Source organism: Tachysurus fulvidraco, chromosome 11 (assembly GCF_022655615.1).
Source record: "Tachysurus fulvidraco isolate hzauxx_2018 chromosome 11, HZAU_PFXX_2.0, whole genome shotgun sequence".
NCBI classification, from domain to species: Eukaryota; Metazoa; Chordata; class Actinopteri; order Siluriformes; family Bagridae; genus Tachysurus; species Tachysurus fulvidraco.
Window position 1 is genome coordinate 21,405,794 of NC_062528.1, and position 14,467 is coordinate 21,420,260.

General features: G+C 40.3%; 2 protein-coding genes across 2 annotated transcripts in view; one reads left to right on the forward strand and one right to left on the reverse strand.

Moving 5' to 3' along the window:
* The window catches only part of LOC113645130 (tripartite motif-containing protein 16-like), a 664,889-nt gene that overhangs the window by 423,946 nt on the left and 226,476 nt on the right, over positions 1–14,467 (reverse strand). The gene's annotated exons all lie outside the window — the stretch shown is intronic.
* On the forward strand, positions 1,850–10,941 carry amotl2b (angiomotin like 2b). The gene is made up of 11 exons (XM_027150775.2): positions 1,850–2,032; positions 2,855–3,484; positions 3,941–4,103; positions 5,150–5,294; positions 5,431–5,520; positions 7,358–7,611; positions 8,134–8,327; positions 8,422–8,523; positions 8,736–8,890; positions 9,003–9,137; positions 9,719–10,941. The coding sequence occupies exons 2-11, from the start codon at positions 2,898–2,900 to the stop codon at positions 9,796–9,798; spliced, it is 1,905 nt and encodes a 634-aa protein (XP_027006576.1). The 5' UTR covers positions 1,850–2,032; positions 2,855–2,897; the 3' UTR covers positions 9,799–10,941.

A 14,467-nucleotide genomic window follows, 5' to 3' on the forward strand; every position in this document is an offset into this window, starting at 1 on the left:
CACAGCATGAAAGTGCACCTGGAAAAATATGCAGGAATTATGCTATGTGGTCATGTCAATGTATTCCAGAGTCTTAAAGAAATGTTTCCATATCTTGTGGAAGCCATGCAAAGATGATTTGAGGTTGTTTCAAGAGCAAATGGAGTGTAATGTTTGTGTAATGTTCCTAATAAAGTGACTGGTGAGTATATATACTGTGTAGTGTAGTGGCTAAACTCTGAAGAGGACTTTATAAGTGGTGGTGTTTTGGCCTGAAGAGTGAATGCTTTGTGTTGTTTGGGACAATGCATGTAATTTTAGAAAGGCAATTCAGTGTGTTTTTGCTTTGTGTAAAAACGGGTGAAAGACAAAAAGAATGACAGAAAAAGGTTGCTATGGTGTGTTTCTGATTTGAATGAGCAGTATAGGGCTCATATAACCTTCTTTGCTTTCACGTAACGAATAAACTTGCATGTCTTACTTGGAAACATGAGACTACTGTAAATGAACCACTATTGTTATGCGACCAGAATAAAGGTGCACATTTAACACAGGTGTGAAAGTAGAATCATCATTGAATAATTTCCTTGAATTATTTTCTTTCTTTCTGGTGTTTCTTGAATAGACTATATTATAGACTGTATAGCACCAGTGAGGGTGGATTACATATCCGTACATATCATGGCTGCCTGTTGATAAAATGACCCATCCTGCTTCCTTTGTAGCCCACACACACACACGCACACAAACACACACACACACACACACACACACACACACACACACACACACACACACACACACACACACACACACACACACACAAACACACACACACACACACACATTACCATCAATGTATAAAGGAATATATTCCTTTTCTTGTGTTTTGTTTTAACCAACAGTTTGGTGATTATTTTCAGACAAGAAATCTAAACAGAAAGTTATAAAATAAGAAAAACATGTCAGTATTAAGACACACTTTATAAAATAATCAAGGATGCTTTTTTAATTTTAGGACAATTAAAAACATGCAGTTTCCCTGAGCAGTCAAAGCAATGTTTCTGGTTAACTTGGCACTGCAACTCCGATATAAAAAAAAGAAAAAACATAGTTTAAATCCTTTGCTTGTTTTCCTTTCTTTACCCGGGGCCATAACAAGACTTTTTTCTTGCCATTTTCGTCCCTGACCTAAATATGGGTCAACCGAACTAGCAGGAGCAAGCCTTTGAGTACAAATAAGCTGCTTTAGATAAGATCGTCTGACTTCTAAATAACATCTTATAAACATCTTTTCTAAGTATTTGCTCAGTCCAACACACCAACATTTTTGGGAAATTAACAACCTGCAAACAAGTTTATCTGGTTATATTTTGTCCCAAGATGAATATGATCTACAATCTTTGCATTCGATACAGGTTTGTACATTTGTAGTTGTTTGTTTTCAATAATTTTCTGATGCTGTCTTCTGTCATATACGTGTAATTGATGTAATGAATAATAATAATAATAATAATAATAATAATAATAATAATAATAATAATAATAAACTAACATTTTAAAAATATAAATAATGTTATCTTACAAAATAAACATAAAACATGTTATATAAAAACAACGTATTGTTTATTTTTTCCTCAGTGTTATTGTTAGGTCTGTTAGCATGTAAGCTAACTTTACATTATAACATTTTTAACCGACACCAACGGTTTTTTTTCTCTCCCCCTTTTCAAATACGCCTCGAGCTCCAGCGCACGAGGCGTTCCACTACGATCCCTGAGGGAGATAAGCGGTGAGCGCGCGCGCTCAACATTCCTCACATTCCACTTTCACAGCGAACACAAAAGCAGCGCGCCCCCCCTCCCCGTGCGCGCGCGGTTAGTTAGCTATTTATGATCCTCGCGCAGCTCTCACAGCTCAGAACAGAAAAGTTGTAGCACAATAATGAGCTAAACCGGACATAAAGGACGCTAAAAGACACACGTTGGATTTGCTTACACACATTTTACAGCTAGCGGAGGATCTCTGACTCGATGTGAGAAGAATATTGAAGGTAAATTGATTAAAAATATTTCCTCAAAGGAGGAATCTATATTCTATATTCTGGACGGTATTTTTTATACTTGATATAACTAAGTAAATCTTTGTTAAAAGGACAGTTTATTAGTCAGAGTATCGAATAAATTGTTTTAATTTGACGACATTGTTGGTTTTGGTCGTTAAGCGACAGGTTTATTCTCTTTTTTTACCTCAGGAATGCAGTCACGTGACATCGACATGTATTTTCAGTTACTGTGTGTGTGTCTGTGTGTGTTTGTGTGTATGTGTGTGTGTGTGTGTGTGTGTCTCTCTGTGTGTGTGTGTGTCTCTGTGTGTGTGTGTGTCTGTGTGTGTGTTTGTGTCTGTGTGTGTGTTTGTGTCTGTGTGTCTGTGTGTGTCTGTGTGTATGTCTGTGTCTGTCTGTTTGTGTGTGTGTCTGTGTCTGTGTGTGTGCTTGTGTGTCTGTGTGTGTGTGTGTGTGTGTGTGTGTGTGTGTCTGTTTGTTTGTGTGTGTGTGTGTGTGTCTGTTTGTGTGTGTATGTGTGTCTGTTTGTGTGTCTGTGTGTGTATGTGTGTCTGTTTGTGTGTGTGTATGTGTGTCTGTTTGTGTGTCTGTGTGTGTTTGTGTGTTTTAATTTAAACACACAAACACATATTTATAGTTTAAAATTAATTTAACAATATTAATTTAAAATTTGAAACACTATTATATCTCTGACTTCCATCCCTAACGATAGAGCCGGAGGTGTGTGAGAGGTCGATACATATATTTTGTGATTAGTGCAACATCTAGTCGAACTCTTTTACCATCAATGACCTTTTTTCTGCTCTCCAGTTTGCACCGATCCACAGAATTCTTTATCTTCATCCCAAATAAAATGCGTACAGAGGAGGCATCAAGCACGGTGCTACACAGACTGATCCAGGAGCAGCTGCGTTATGGAAACCCCACGGATGCTCGCACCCTCCTGGCCATCCAGCAGCAGGCCTTACGGAGCACGGTGAGCGGAGGAGCCGGAAGCCCACGCTCGTCTTCAGACAGCCTCACTCAGGAGGAACGTCAGGAACCACAGGGCCAAGAGCACCATCTTGACTTCCAGCACACGGAAATCTATCCACCTTACCACCATGAGCAGCTGCCCACGTACGAGCAAGCCAAAGCAAATTCACAGCTTGTGGCTTCTCAGTGGTGTCAGGACAGGAGGATTTACCCAGAGGATGACATGAAACAGAGTCACGCCAGGTCTCTCAGCGAGCGTCTCATGCAGCTCTCGCTTCTACACAAAGACGTTAACGTGGAGTCTCTCTCCATGAGCTCTTCGTGTAGCTACCCACAAATAGCCGGGTATCGACTTAGACAGCATCATTTGGGATTTCAGTCTCATACACACACTTCTGATCAAACTCATGAGTCTGACACTTTCTACCAGAAACCTCCACCACCGTTCCACTCCCAACACACCAGGTAATGCAAACAAACATTACCCATCACACAATTATGACTAATTATATGACTAATTGTGTCTAATTGAAGGAAAGAGAAACTAATGAACTATTTTATTGGCATCATCTTCATCGAAACCATTCGACGCATCTATTTAGGGACCACAAGAGAACATGAACAATAAAAACTAGTTTTTTTTTTCCCCCAGTGGGTTCCATTACAGTAATAATCACAACCAACAATATTATTATATTAAGGGGTCCAAGCACCAAAGTCAAATCAGTAACAATCAATAACAAACAGACATAAAAACTGCACCTATATAACCGCATTTCTATCTGCATAGATTGCATCTAGCTTTACATCTCGGTGTTGATTAGCTGAACAGTCGCAGTTTTCTTCATTTTGCATTTCCAAATGTTAAGCTTGATATCTGCTTTCATAATTCAGAGCTAACGATACAATGTTTACGCTTAGAATCGTCCCGCCTGCGCCGTCACCCGAGGCGCCGCATGCTTTCTGCAGTGCGCCCCCTGCTGGCAGGGAGGTCTCTCCACAAATGGAGCTGCTGATGAAGGAGAATGAAAGACTGAAGCAGGAGCTGGAAGGCCATGCAGAAAAGGCACTCAGGATTCAGAAGGTAAAATGATTTCTCCACAACATAATTCTAATTATGTGTGTTTTCATAAACGTACAGTAAAATGTTTTACACAACAGCTGCCCTGTTATTGGCCTACTTGTATCTGCACACACCCTCGTTACCTCCGAGTTGCTATGACTTCATTAATAACTATGCGCTATGATCTGCTAATTGTTATGTTAGCAATGAATAAGAAATGACATACCTAGCATCGTACAACTGTCCTGTATGTATTTAATGCATTCAGGAGGAGGCTGCAAGGTGGGTGGAATACTTTTGTTAGTGTTTGGGCGTCTGTCTCATAACATAGTAGCATAACATCACCTGACCTCTAAAGGTATTTATTTAAGAGAAAAGAAAACATCCCTTCTATTATTGTGTTTTACTTTAGCGATGAGGTCACCGCATAGCTCCAGTCGGGCTGGCTGTCAGGTGGCCGAATTATTTGACGGCTGTGTGTTTAACTTTGGCTTAGCACAGAGTGCCCATAAACTTTACCTTTTTTTTCCAGTGTTGCGTCAACATACCTTAGCATTCTGTCACTCTGATGGAATGATAATTGCTGGGGGGGGGGGGGGGGGGGTGAAGGAGGCACCGCCTTGTGTAAACTCACCTGGCTGGATAATGTCTCATTGTTCCCATATGAGTACAGTTAGGTGTGTGTGTGTGTGTGTGTGTGTGTGTGTGTGTGTGTGTGTGTGTGTGTGTGTGTGTGTGTGTGTGTGTGTGTGTGTGGAGAGATTTCAGAGAGGAATGTATTACTCAGTGTCTTGGGAATTCTATTCTATCAGTACTATTATCAGGAGATTGTTTTTAATTCATCTTATTTATTTGTCTATATATTTATCCGAGCTGTTCACATTCATTTATTATTTTAGTTTTCCTTCTTTTAATCTTATATACATTATATGGTGTAGTTAATAATGTTTAGCATAGTAGAAAAGTAGAAATAAAAATATCTCTCTCTCTCTCTCTCTCTCTCTCTCTCTCTCTCTCTCTCTCTCTCTCTCTCTCTCTCTCTCTCTCTCTCTCTCTGTCTCTGGCAGCTGGAGCAGGAAATCCAGAGGATCTCTGAGGCCTATGACACTTTAATCCAAGGTTGTGTGAAGAGAGAAACACTCGAGCAGACGCTTAGGAGCAAACTGATGGCCGAAAATAAGAGGCTTCAAGACATTAACACGGACCTGAGAGGTAAGGAATAAATCTGCAGGGTTAAAGCACTGCTGCAGTCAGATCTCACGTGTGAAATATACAACTATAGTCATTTTAATCTGTCCAGATTCCTAGTGAGTCCTGATGCTCATGTGTTCGCTCATGTGTTTTACAGAAAGTCTAGAGAGCAGCAGCATTCAGGCGGCGAAAGACGTGAAAACCGCTGACTACAACGAGCAAGTTATCGCTAAACTCCGCATGCAAAGTGAGTAAATCGCCAGTAATATTAACTGTGATGTTTTAAACCAGTCTAGTGTACTTTTAAGGCTTTTAAAAACACACTCTCAAATATTTATGCAGAAAAAACATGAGAGATTGTTTATTTGACCTAGGGTTAGAGGTGGGGTCTCCGATATTTGAGAAATGCTTCAGAAAACTGCGTTCGGCCACCAAACTAAACAAATATCAAAACAAACGTGTAGCCAATGAGCAGAAAGGGGTGGGTCTTGTCAATCAGTGCGCATGTCTGCATGTGCGCATATTCACGTTACTACACAAATAACACCTCTTTTCTAACATAGTAATGTAGAGAGGCAGCTACAACTGCGTTTTGTGTAGTAACAGCGTTTAGCTCAGGAGTTATTGACTCGGGAAACTCCAACCTGTGAATATGTGGCCAACTTCCTGCTCCTTCAGTTCTCTCCAGCGCTGGAAAGCTGATCCTATATTAACACGTCCTACTTCTTGCCTTATCGTAAGCCTTTCTTCTCTTTCTTTCTTTGTTTTTATCCTCCATGTCGATGTTAAAACCGCTTTCTGCTAATGTCACACATGCGCACTGAACACTCTCTCCGCCCATATCGACAAGCCCCGCCCCTTTCTGCTCATTGGCTACATGTTTGTTTTGATTTTTATTTTGTCTTTGGTGGCCCGACTCAGTTTTCTGAAGCATTTCTCAAATATCAGAGACCCCACCTTTAACTAATCTATGTTTACAAAGCTGTAAAACTGTACTTAGTGTACTTCTTTCGATCGATCCTGGATTTGTTGCCGTACTAATAACTAATTTGCATTATGGGGAAAATCTGAGCTCAAAAGTTTTTTTTTTCTATCAACGTTAACGATACGAAGCTGTAAGAGGATTGTAGAAAAACAGGAAGCGAGCTTGCAGCCTTCAGCTCAGGAATTTGATTCTCAGACACCACACACGGCCTTTGTCCTGACGGTAGAGCGATCGGTTCAGCACAGTAAAGATCAGGCATAGTTTATCCCCTGTTACTCATCTTTTACTCAGACTGCCATTTAAATGGTGGGAAACAGATGAAGGAATGTAAAACTTCAAGTATGTGTGTCACGGCGAGGGTCGGTCGATTCTCCGTTATTTCTTCATGTTCCTTAGCCTCTTGCGTAAAAATGACACGGTCGAATTCTTTGGATATGAGCAGGAAGTCCCAACACAAACACGGCCTCCCAGGAAAAGGCTTGGTTTTTAGCCTCAGCTATTGTAAGCTTAACCCTGTAAACTCCACACACTCTTTTTTTAAACACACTATTCTTATTAGCTTCACTGCTGTAACTGAATAATTCCTGGTAGTTACTAAACAATCTACTTTAAGATGAATAACCGAATAAGCCGGGGCTTTAGTGTGTGTGTGTGTGTGTGTGTGTGTGTGTGTGTGTGTGTGTGTGTGTGTGTGTGTGTTTATTAGGGTTAAGAGAACATAATCAGAGTCCAGAGCTGGGGTCAAAATACAGGCAGAACAAAACCACATACTCTCATTATACACTATAAACTACTTACATATACCACAGACGTATAATAACGTTATCTTTATACTCATCTCCTCAGTGCTGTTACCAGAAGCCCTATAAAGTTAAAGGCACAGTTCTGCTATCTAGCTGTGTTTAATTGTCTCTTATCTCTTGTGAATGACAGGTTCACAAGCTTTGCTCAAGTAAACATGATAAATAACATATCGTGTAGGTGGAATCTGGAGCCCAAAATAAACACGACTCCAAAAACACTAATTCACTAAACACTTGGAAAAACACCGTGTGTCGAATCCGTGATCAGTTTTTCTCTCGTTCTCGCCGTCTCTCAGGTGAGGAGCAGAAGTTGCAGTGTGCACGGATGGAGCGTGAGGTTCAGCTCCTGCGTGAGGAAAGGAACTCTGCGCAGGAGCGCGGCCGGCAGCTGCAAGCCGAGCTGAACAGGAAAAGCGCATATGTGGAGCGGGTGGAGCGTCTGCAGGGGGCGCTAGCTCAGCTGCAAACAACATGCGAGAAGAGAGAGGGTCTGGAACATCGACTGCGCACTCGTCTGGAATCAGAGCTGCGCACACTCAGGAACCGACAGGTGTGTACATGAATATGTACATACACACACACACACACACACCACACGCAAACACACCACACACACACACACACACACACACCCGCAACAACACACCACATCAACAACACACACAACACACAACACGCACAACTCACACAACCTTACAACAAACACACGCACACACGTAACACACCAACAAACCACCCACACACACACCACAACACACACGCAACAAACAACCATTCCACCACACCACTACTACACGCACCACTCACTACACCACAAAAACACACACATCACACAACCCACACCACCAGCACCCACACACACACACATATACACACAAATAAACACACTCACACACCACACACACACACACAACCCACACACACACACCAAACAAACACACACACACACACACACACACACTTAAAGCTGGGCAAAATGTTATGAGGATTGCACATTAATGTGGACAATTTTAATGATTTTAGGCTTGAACATTACAGTAATCTCTGTTTTTCTCTGATTCTTCTCCAACAGAGACAGACACAAACCTGTCCGGGAATCTCGGCACCTTCAGCGAATGTGAGCACCCTGTTAGAGCGCCTGAGGGAACGAGAGGAGCGGATTTTGGCCCTGGAGGCCGACATGACGCGCTGGGAGCAGAAATACCTGGAGGAGAAAACCATGCTGGAGTTTGCCATGGACACGGCGGCCACCGCTGCAGCTCAGAGGTGAAGAATGTGGAATTACACATTTGATATAAATGTAGATGTACATCAGAAGCTGTGATTTCTTACCTTGCATATTTTTATTTGATTTTTACAGAGACACCAACATCATCAACAACCGCTCTCCCTGTCTGTCATCTACAACCAGCTGCAGTGAGGAGCCTAGGGCTGAGATTCAGAGCCAGGAAATGGAGAACAGGTACGAGATCACGCCGGGTTTCACAGCTATACACACCCATTCATGTTAACTTTATCATCGTTCAGCTTGATAGATCTTCAAACTCATCGCGTATTTGATATTTTATTTAATTCAAGTTCTTGTTAACCAAAAAAAAAAAACCAACAACAATAGTGTGTGAATAAGGATAAATTTCACGGTCATTTATCTTGATCATTGTTTGTTTTGATCAGAATCCAGGCTCTGTACGGGCAGATCATGGAGAAGGACGCCATGATTAACGTTCTACAGTATCGACTCCAGCAGGAACAGGAGAAAGGTGAAGCGGACGAGGACGCGCCTCAGAACTGCGCCGCACGCTCTGACTCGAGCTCCTCCAACGATAAAGGTAAGAATTTCATAATAACAAGAATACTAATATTGCTAATACAGTTTAAATGATGTTCTTACTGTCTTAGAGGCATTTCAGTTACACGGTTCTTTTGTTTATCGTGCTAAAGGAAAGTGCAACACAGAGAAGACAGGAATCATGGCACGCTTTTCCCCCTTTGCTAATGCGGTGTGTAAGACCAGGGGTCGGGCTCAGACCACCACACACACACCACCGGCATCAGAACAACTTTGCAGTAGTCAGGGTCAGTACACACACACACACACACACACACACACACACACACACACACACACACACACACACACACACACACACACACACACACACACACACAAAATGGTGAGGAATGGAAAAACACGATGACTTTATTGTGATTAGTATGAACTCTGCATGGATCATTGCACAGAGCTTGACAGCAGTGTAAACATCGATTGGACTCGAACTGCAGTTATTGATTTACCCCAGAGTGTGAGAACAGAACAGAATGTTAGCTCACTGATGGGAAAAAATATTTACACTGTGTGTGAGTGTGTTTTTTTTTTTTTTTTTAAGAAATCTACTATGCAACGTCTAAATTTACATGTTCATCTGTCCAAAAAAATCAGCATGAGTGCAGATTACCTGCAAGAACTGATATCTAAACAATGATCCCAGTCAGGTTATGAACAGATTATTGGGCTGCATGTCAGCGTAGCTAATGTCATTCTCACACCAGAATATACTCACATCAGCCAAGACATCACAACAATGTCTCTGTCTTTTAAGACAACATAAAAGACACTTCCTTTACTAAACTACACGATGCTTTTTTTTTTTACACAGAAATCAGTAAGCAGAAGGCAGCGAATCCATTCGAAGGTCTGGACAGTGTGGAAGCTGAGGCAGTGGAAATCTTCATCTGAGCGCTGACATAGTGCTGGAACTCCTCAGCGTCGAGGAAATGAAACACGGAGGGACACTCGAGGTGTCCAGTCCAGAGGATTCGAAGCTAAGCTTTCTTCCGGCTCGTGGACTTTTCTCTGAGCTCAAGCAGATATCAGAAGGAAAAATAATAGGGAAGGTTTATGAATGTGAATCTATTTGAGCAGAACTAGTGTTGTGTTGTGATTCAGAGAAGACCCGACATACAGAGAGAGACCGGAATGGAGAAGTCAGTTCCGTAAATCTGTGCATAAATATGTGTGAGTCGTTATTCACGCATTATGTCTCATACTTTACATCTTACCAGCCACAACTCACAGCTTCAGGCTTCAGCTGTACAAACTCAGGCATCTTCTTAGCCCCGTTCGGCTCATCAAGGCGCCTTAAATGTTAAAATGTTGAAAATATCTAACCAATAGTTATAAAATGTTTAGCAGAATAAGTTACAGCAACACCACCATGTTTATAAATCCAATTTAGGAAAAAAATCTTCAAAATTTTGACAAATTTTCTCTTCATGTATTTAAGAATGTTATCTGGGTCTGTATTTTATTTGTCAGTCTTTGGACCGTTTTTCCTCTCGCTTCCTTTTTTTTCCCACAACACGAAGGTCGCTCTCGTCGCTGATCTCACCACATTGTTATTCTTTTACATTTTTTCTGGAGGCGGAAACTCTTGCGGTTTTTACAGCTCCACCTTTACCATGCATTCTTTTCATTTTCTTTCTGTCAGGCTTCCTGAAGCTGGAGGAAAAACACAGCAGTGCACTCATTTGTAACGATTTTACAGAAGATTTAAAGGAAAAAAAAATTGTGGAATTGTAAATTATTATTATTTACGATAATAATTTTTATATAATTATTATTATTTTCCCTTTTTTTCCGTTGTACGACGCACCTGCTGGTCAGTGTGTCGTACTCACAACCACGACAAGCTGCGCTTTCTTCATATATTTTGTTTACTACGTTGTAACATATGATGTAAGATTAATATATTTGCTATTTTATATTAGTGCATTTAATACTAAAACGGTTCTTTCCAACTCTTGTAAAAGATGTGAACGTTCTGGAACATTTCACACGTGTAAAAAGAACCAAATAAAGGTGTTAATATATTTAACTCTCTTTAATGTGTCTCTATCTTTCCCTTTTTTCTCCTCCACACTGTTTGAAATGTAAAGAACGTCATGTCTGTGACTCATGTCTCACTGGAACCTGATCATGACCGATGAGTAATTTTAACTGTAATAGCCGCGAGGAACGTTCTGCTCTGCGTCAAGATGTTAACCACAACATGACTCCACCTGTATACGATATGGAACACGTCACTGTGATTAAACATTCACGTATCATCATATGACTGTCAGGTTCTGGATTCTGATTGGTCAGAAGGTGTTGATTAAACATATATGACAGAAGCTCTGATAGTAACGTAGTCTTTGTAATACGTCCTTTGTCATTCCCGGGGCAGAAGGTCCACATAATAAACAGAATTATTTTAACAGAAACACTAAAACACTACACTGCAAACCAGATATGCTGTGATAGGACACAGTTAAGTGAACCTACCCTAACGCACAGGGGGAATATAGTGAGGATGAAGAGGATAGCCAAATTCCTACAGTGCTTTAGGAAGATCAGGATGAACCCAGTAGTACATTTAGTTTAAATGCTATATTCCACAGCTGAGATCCGAGCCTCTCGTTTTAACACTATGGTATAGACTGTACTGTACAATAATATGCTTATGATCATATCTCAGCTTTGTCTAAACTAACTGCTCTCTGATGTTTGAATTGAACACTTTAACATGCAGGGTGAATATGTTGAAGACCTTAAATGGTCAAGGTTCAAATTAAAATATGGTCATATTTTTTATACCATACTATACTACTCCATACTATACTACACTTTACTATACTATTCCATACTATACTACACTTTACTATACTACTCCATACTATACTACACTTTACTATACTACTCCATACTATACTACACTTTACTATACTATTCCATACTATACTACACTTTACTATACTATTCCATACTATACTACACTTTACTATACTATTCCATACTATACTACACTTTACTATACTATTCCATACTATACTACACTTTACTATACTATTCCATACTATACTACACTTTACTATACTATTCCATACTATACTACACTTTACTATACTATTCCATACTATACTACACTTTACTATACTATTCCATACTATACTACACACGTGGATAATTGTTGGTACCCTTCAGTCAATGAAAGAAAAACCCACAACGGTCACAGAAAAAAACTTTAATTTGACAAAAGTAATAATAAATAAAAATTCTATGAATGTTAACCAATGAAAGTCAGACATTGCTTTTCAACCATGCAGCAATGGAATTATTTAAAAAAAATAAACTCCTGGAACAGGCCTAGACAAAAATGATGGTACCCCTAGAAAAGACAGAAAATAATATGACCAAAGGAACATGTTCATTCAAGGTGTGTCCACTAATTTAGCATCACAGGTGTCTACAATCTTGTAATCAGTCAGTGGGCCTATATATAGGGCTCCAGGTCGTCACTGTGTTGTCTGGTGACATGGTGTGTACCACACTCAACATGGACCAATGAAAGGCAGACATTGCTTTTCAACCATGCTTCAATGGAATTATTAAAAAACAAACAAACTCATGGAACAGGCTTAGACAAAAATGACTTAATAACAACATTTTGTTGCACAACCTTTTGAGGCGATCACTGCAATCAGACGATTCCTGTAATGGTCAATGAGACTTCTGCACCTCTCAGCAGGTATTTTGGCCGACTCCTCATGAGCAAACTGCTCCAGTTGTTTCCGGGTTGAAGGGTGTCTTTTCCACACGTCATGTTTCAGCTCCTTCCAAAGATGCTCAATAGGATTGAGGTCAGAGCTCATAGAAGGCCACTTTAGAATAGTCCAATGTTTCCCTCTTAGCCACTCTTGGGTGTTTTTAGTTATGTGTTTTGGGTCATTGTCCTATACTATACTATACTACGCTATGGTATACTACACTTTACTATACTGCATTATACTATCCTATACTACACCATATTATACTATACTACACTATACTACACTTTACTATACTTCACTAAACTATACTATACAATACTATACTACACTATGCTGTATATATGTTTGTATGTGCATGTTTGTTTCATGTGAGCGTGATGTTTTTGTGTGTTTTATGCGTGTGTTTTACTCTTCAGCAGGTAAACAGCAGTGACTCAGAGCCAAATCCAATATGACCCACTGAAGCCCAGACTTATGTAAGAGCTTAAAACCTCTGGAGTGGAATGTGAAGTTCACTCACTTGCACCAGACAAAAACAACCTGAACCTGATTAACGAGAGCGAGTCAGGTTATGTACATATAATAACCGCTCTCTTCACAAACAATTTCACCTCATTAACATATATTCTACGTAAAAACCAAATACAGGTGAAATGTTGTGTTCAGTTTCATAAATCTCAAAGTACAAAATCATTATTAACCTCGTTACATTATTTCACTCTAGACAAGTTGTGACTGTAGTGCAGGAATCTGAATCACACACACACACACACACACACACACAGACACACACGCACACACGCACACACATTTTCAGTCTGTTTGTCATCTCTCTCTTTCTACCTAACCATCTGTCTCTTTCTATTTGTTTGTTTTTTTAAGTCTGTCTCTCTCACGCTCTCTTCCTGCCTTTTATCTGTCTGTGGAATTGTGTCTTTCCTTTAATATGACTCTCTCTTTCTCTCTCTCTCTCTCTCTCTCTCTCTCTCACACACACACACACACACACACACACACTCTCTCTCTCTCACTCTCTGCCTCTCTGACAGACTGACAAATACACCGAAAAAGAGCTGGACAAACAGACAGACAGATAAATAAATAACAAAGAGAAAGATAAACAGCTGAAATGTGGAGTGAATAAATCTAATACAGAGAAAATACACAGACACACACAGACACACAAACACACACACACACAGACACACACAGACACAGACAGACAGACACACAAACACACACACACGCAGGACACTGGAACTGGTACTAATTAAAAACTAAAAACAATTCAGTCTTTTATTGTATTATATAAAACCACAGAAGCTCTGTTTAATAAACACATGCTCTGGATTAAACACACACTACATTAACACACCCACAGGGCATCATGTCACACACACACACACACACACACACACACACACACACACACACACACACACACACAGCAGTATGTAATGAACAGGGACATTTTTGTTGTAGCACAATCGTTAGTCAAGACTGGTGTGTGTGTGTGTGTGTGTGTGTGTGTGTGTCAGTATGTGTATGAGAGAGAGAGAGAGAGAGAGAGAGAGAGAACAGATGACTTCACTGCCGCAGGAATGTGTTTTACTAAAATAAAGCCCACGTGAAGGTGACGCCTTAAACACAAACATCAACTCCTGTTCCATCTGCTGTGTAAACACACACACACACACACAAGCACGTATTAACACACACACACATGCACGTATTAACACACACACACACACACACACACACACACACACATACGTACGTATTCTCTAGATAAATGTATGAATGTATGAATGGATAGA

Coding starts and splice junctions, on each gene's coding strand:
- amotl2b (XM_027150775.2), top strand. CDS start 2,898: ATGCGTACAGAGGAGGCATCAAGCACGGTGCTACACAGACTGATCCAG. Junction 7,612..8,133: donor GCACACTCAGGAACCGACAG/GTGTGTACATGA, acceptor CTTCTCCAACAG/AGACAGACACAAACCTGTCC. Junction 8,891..9,002: donor GAGCTCCTCCAACGATAAAG/GTAAGAATTTCA, acceptor ATCGTGCTAAAG/GAAAGTGCAACACAGAGAAG.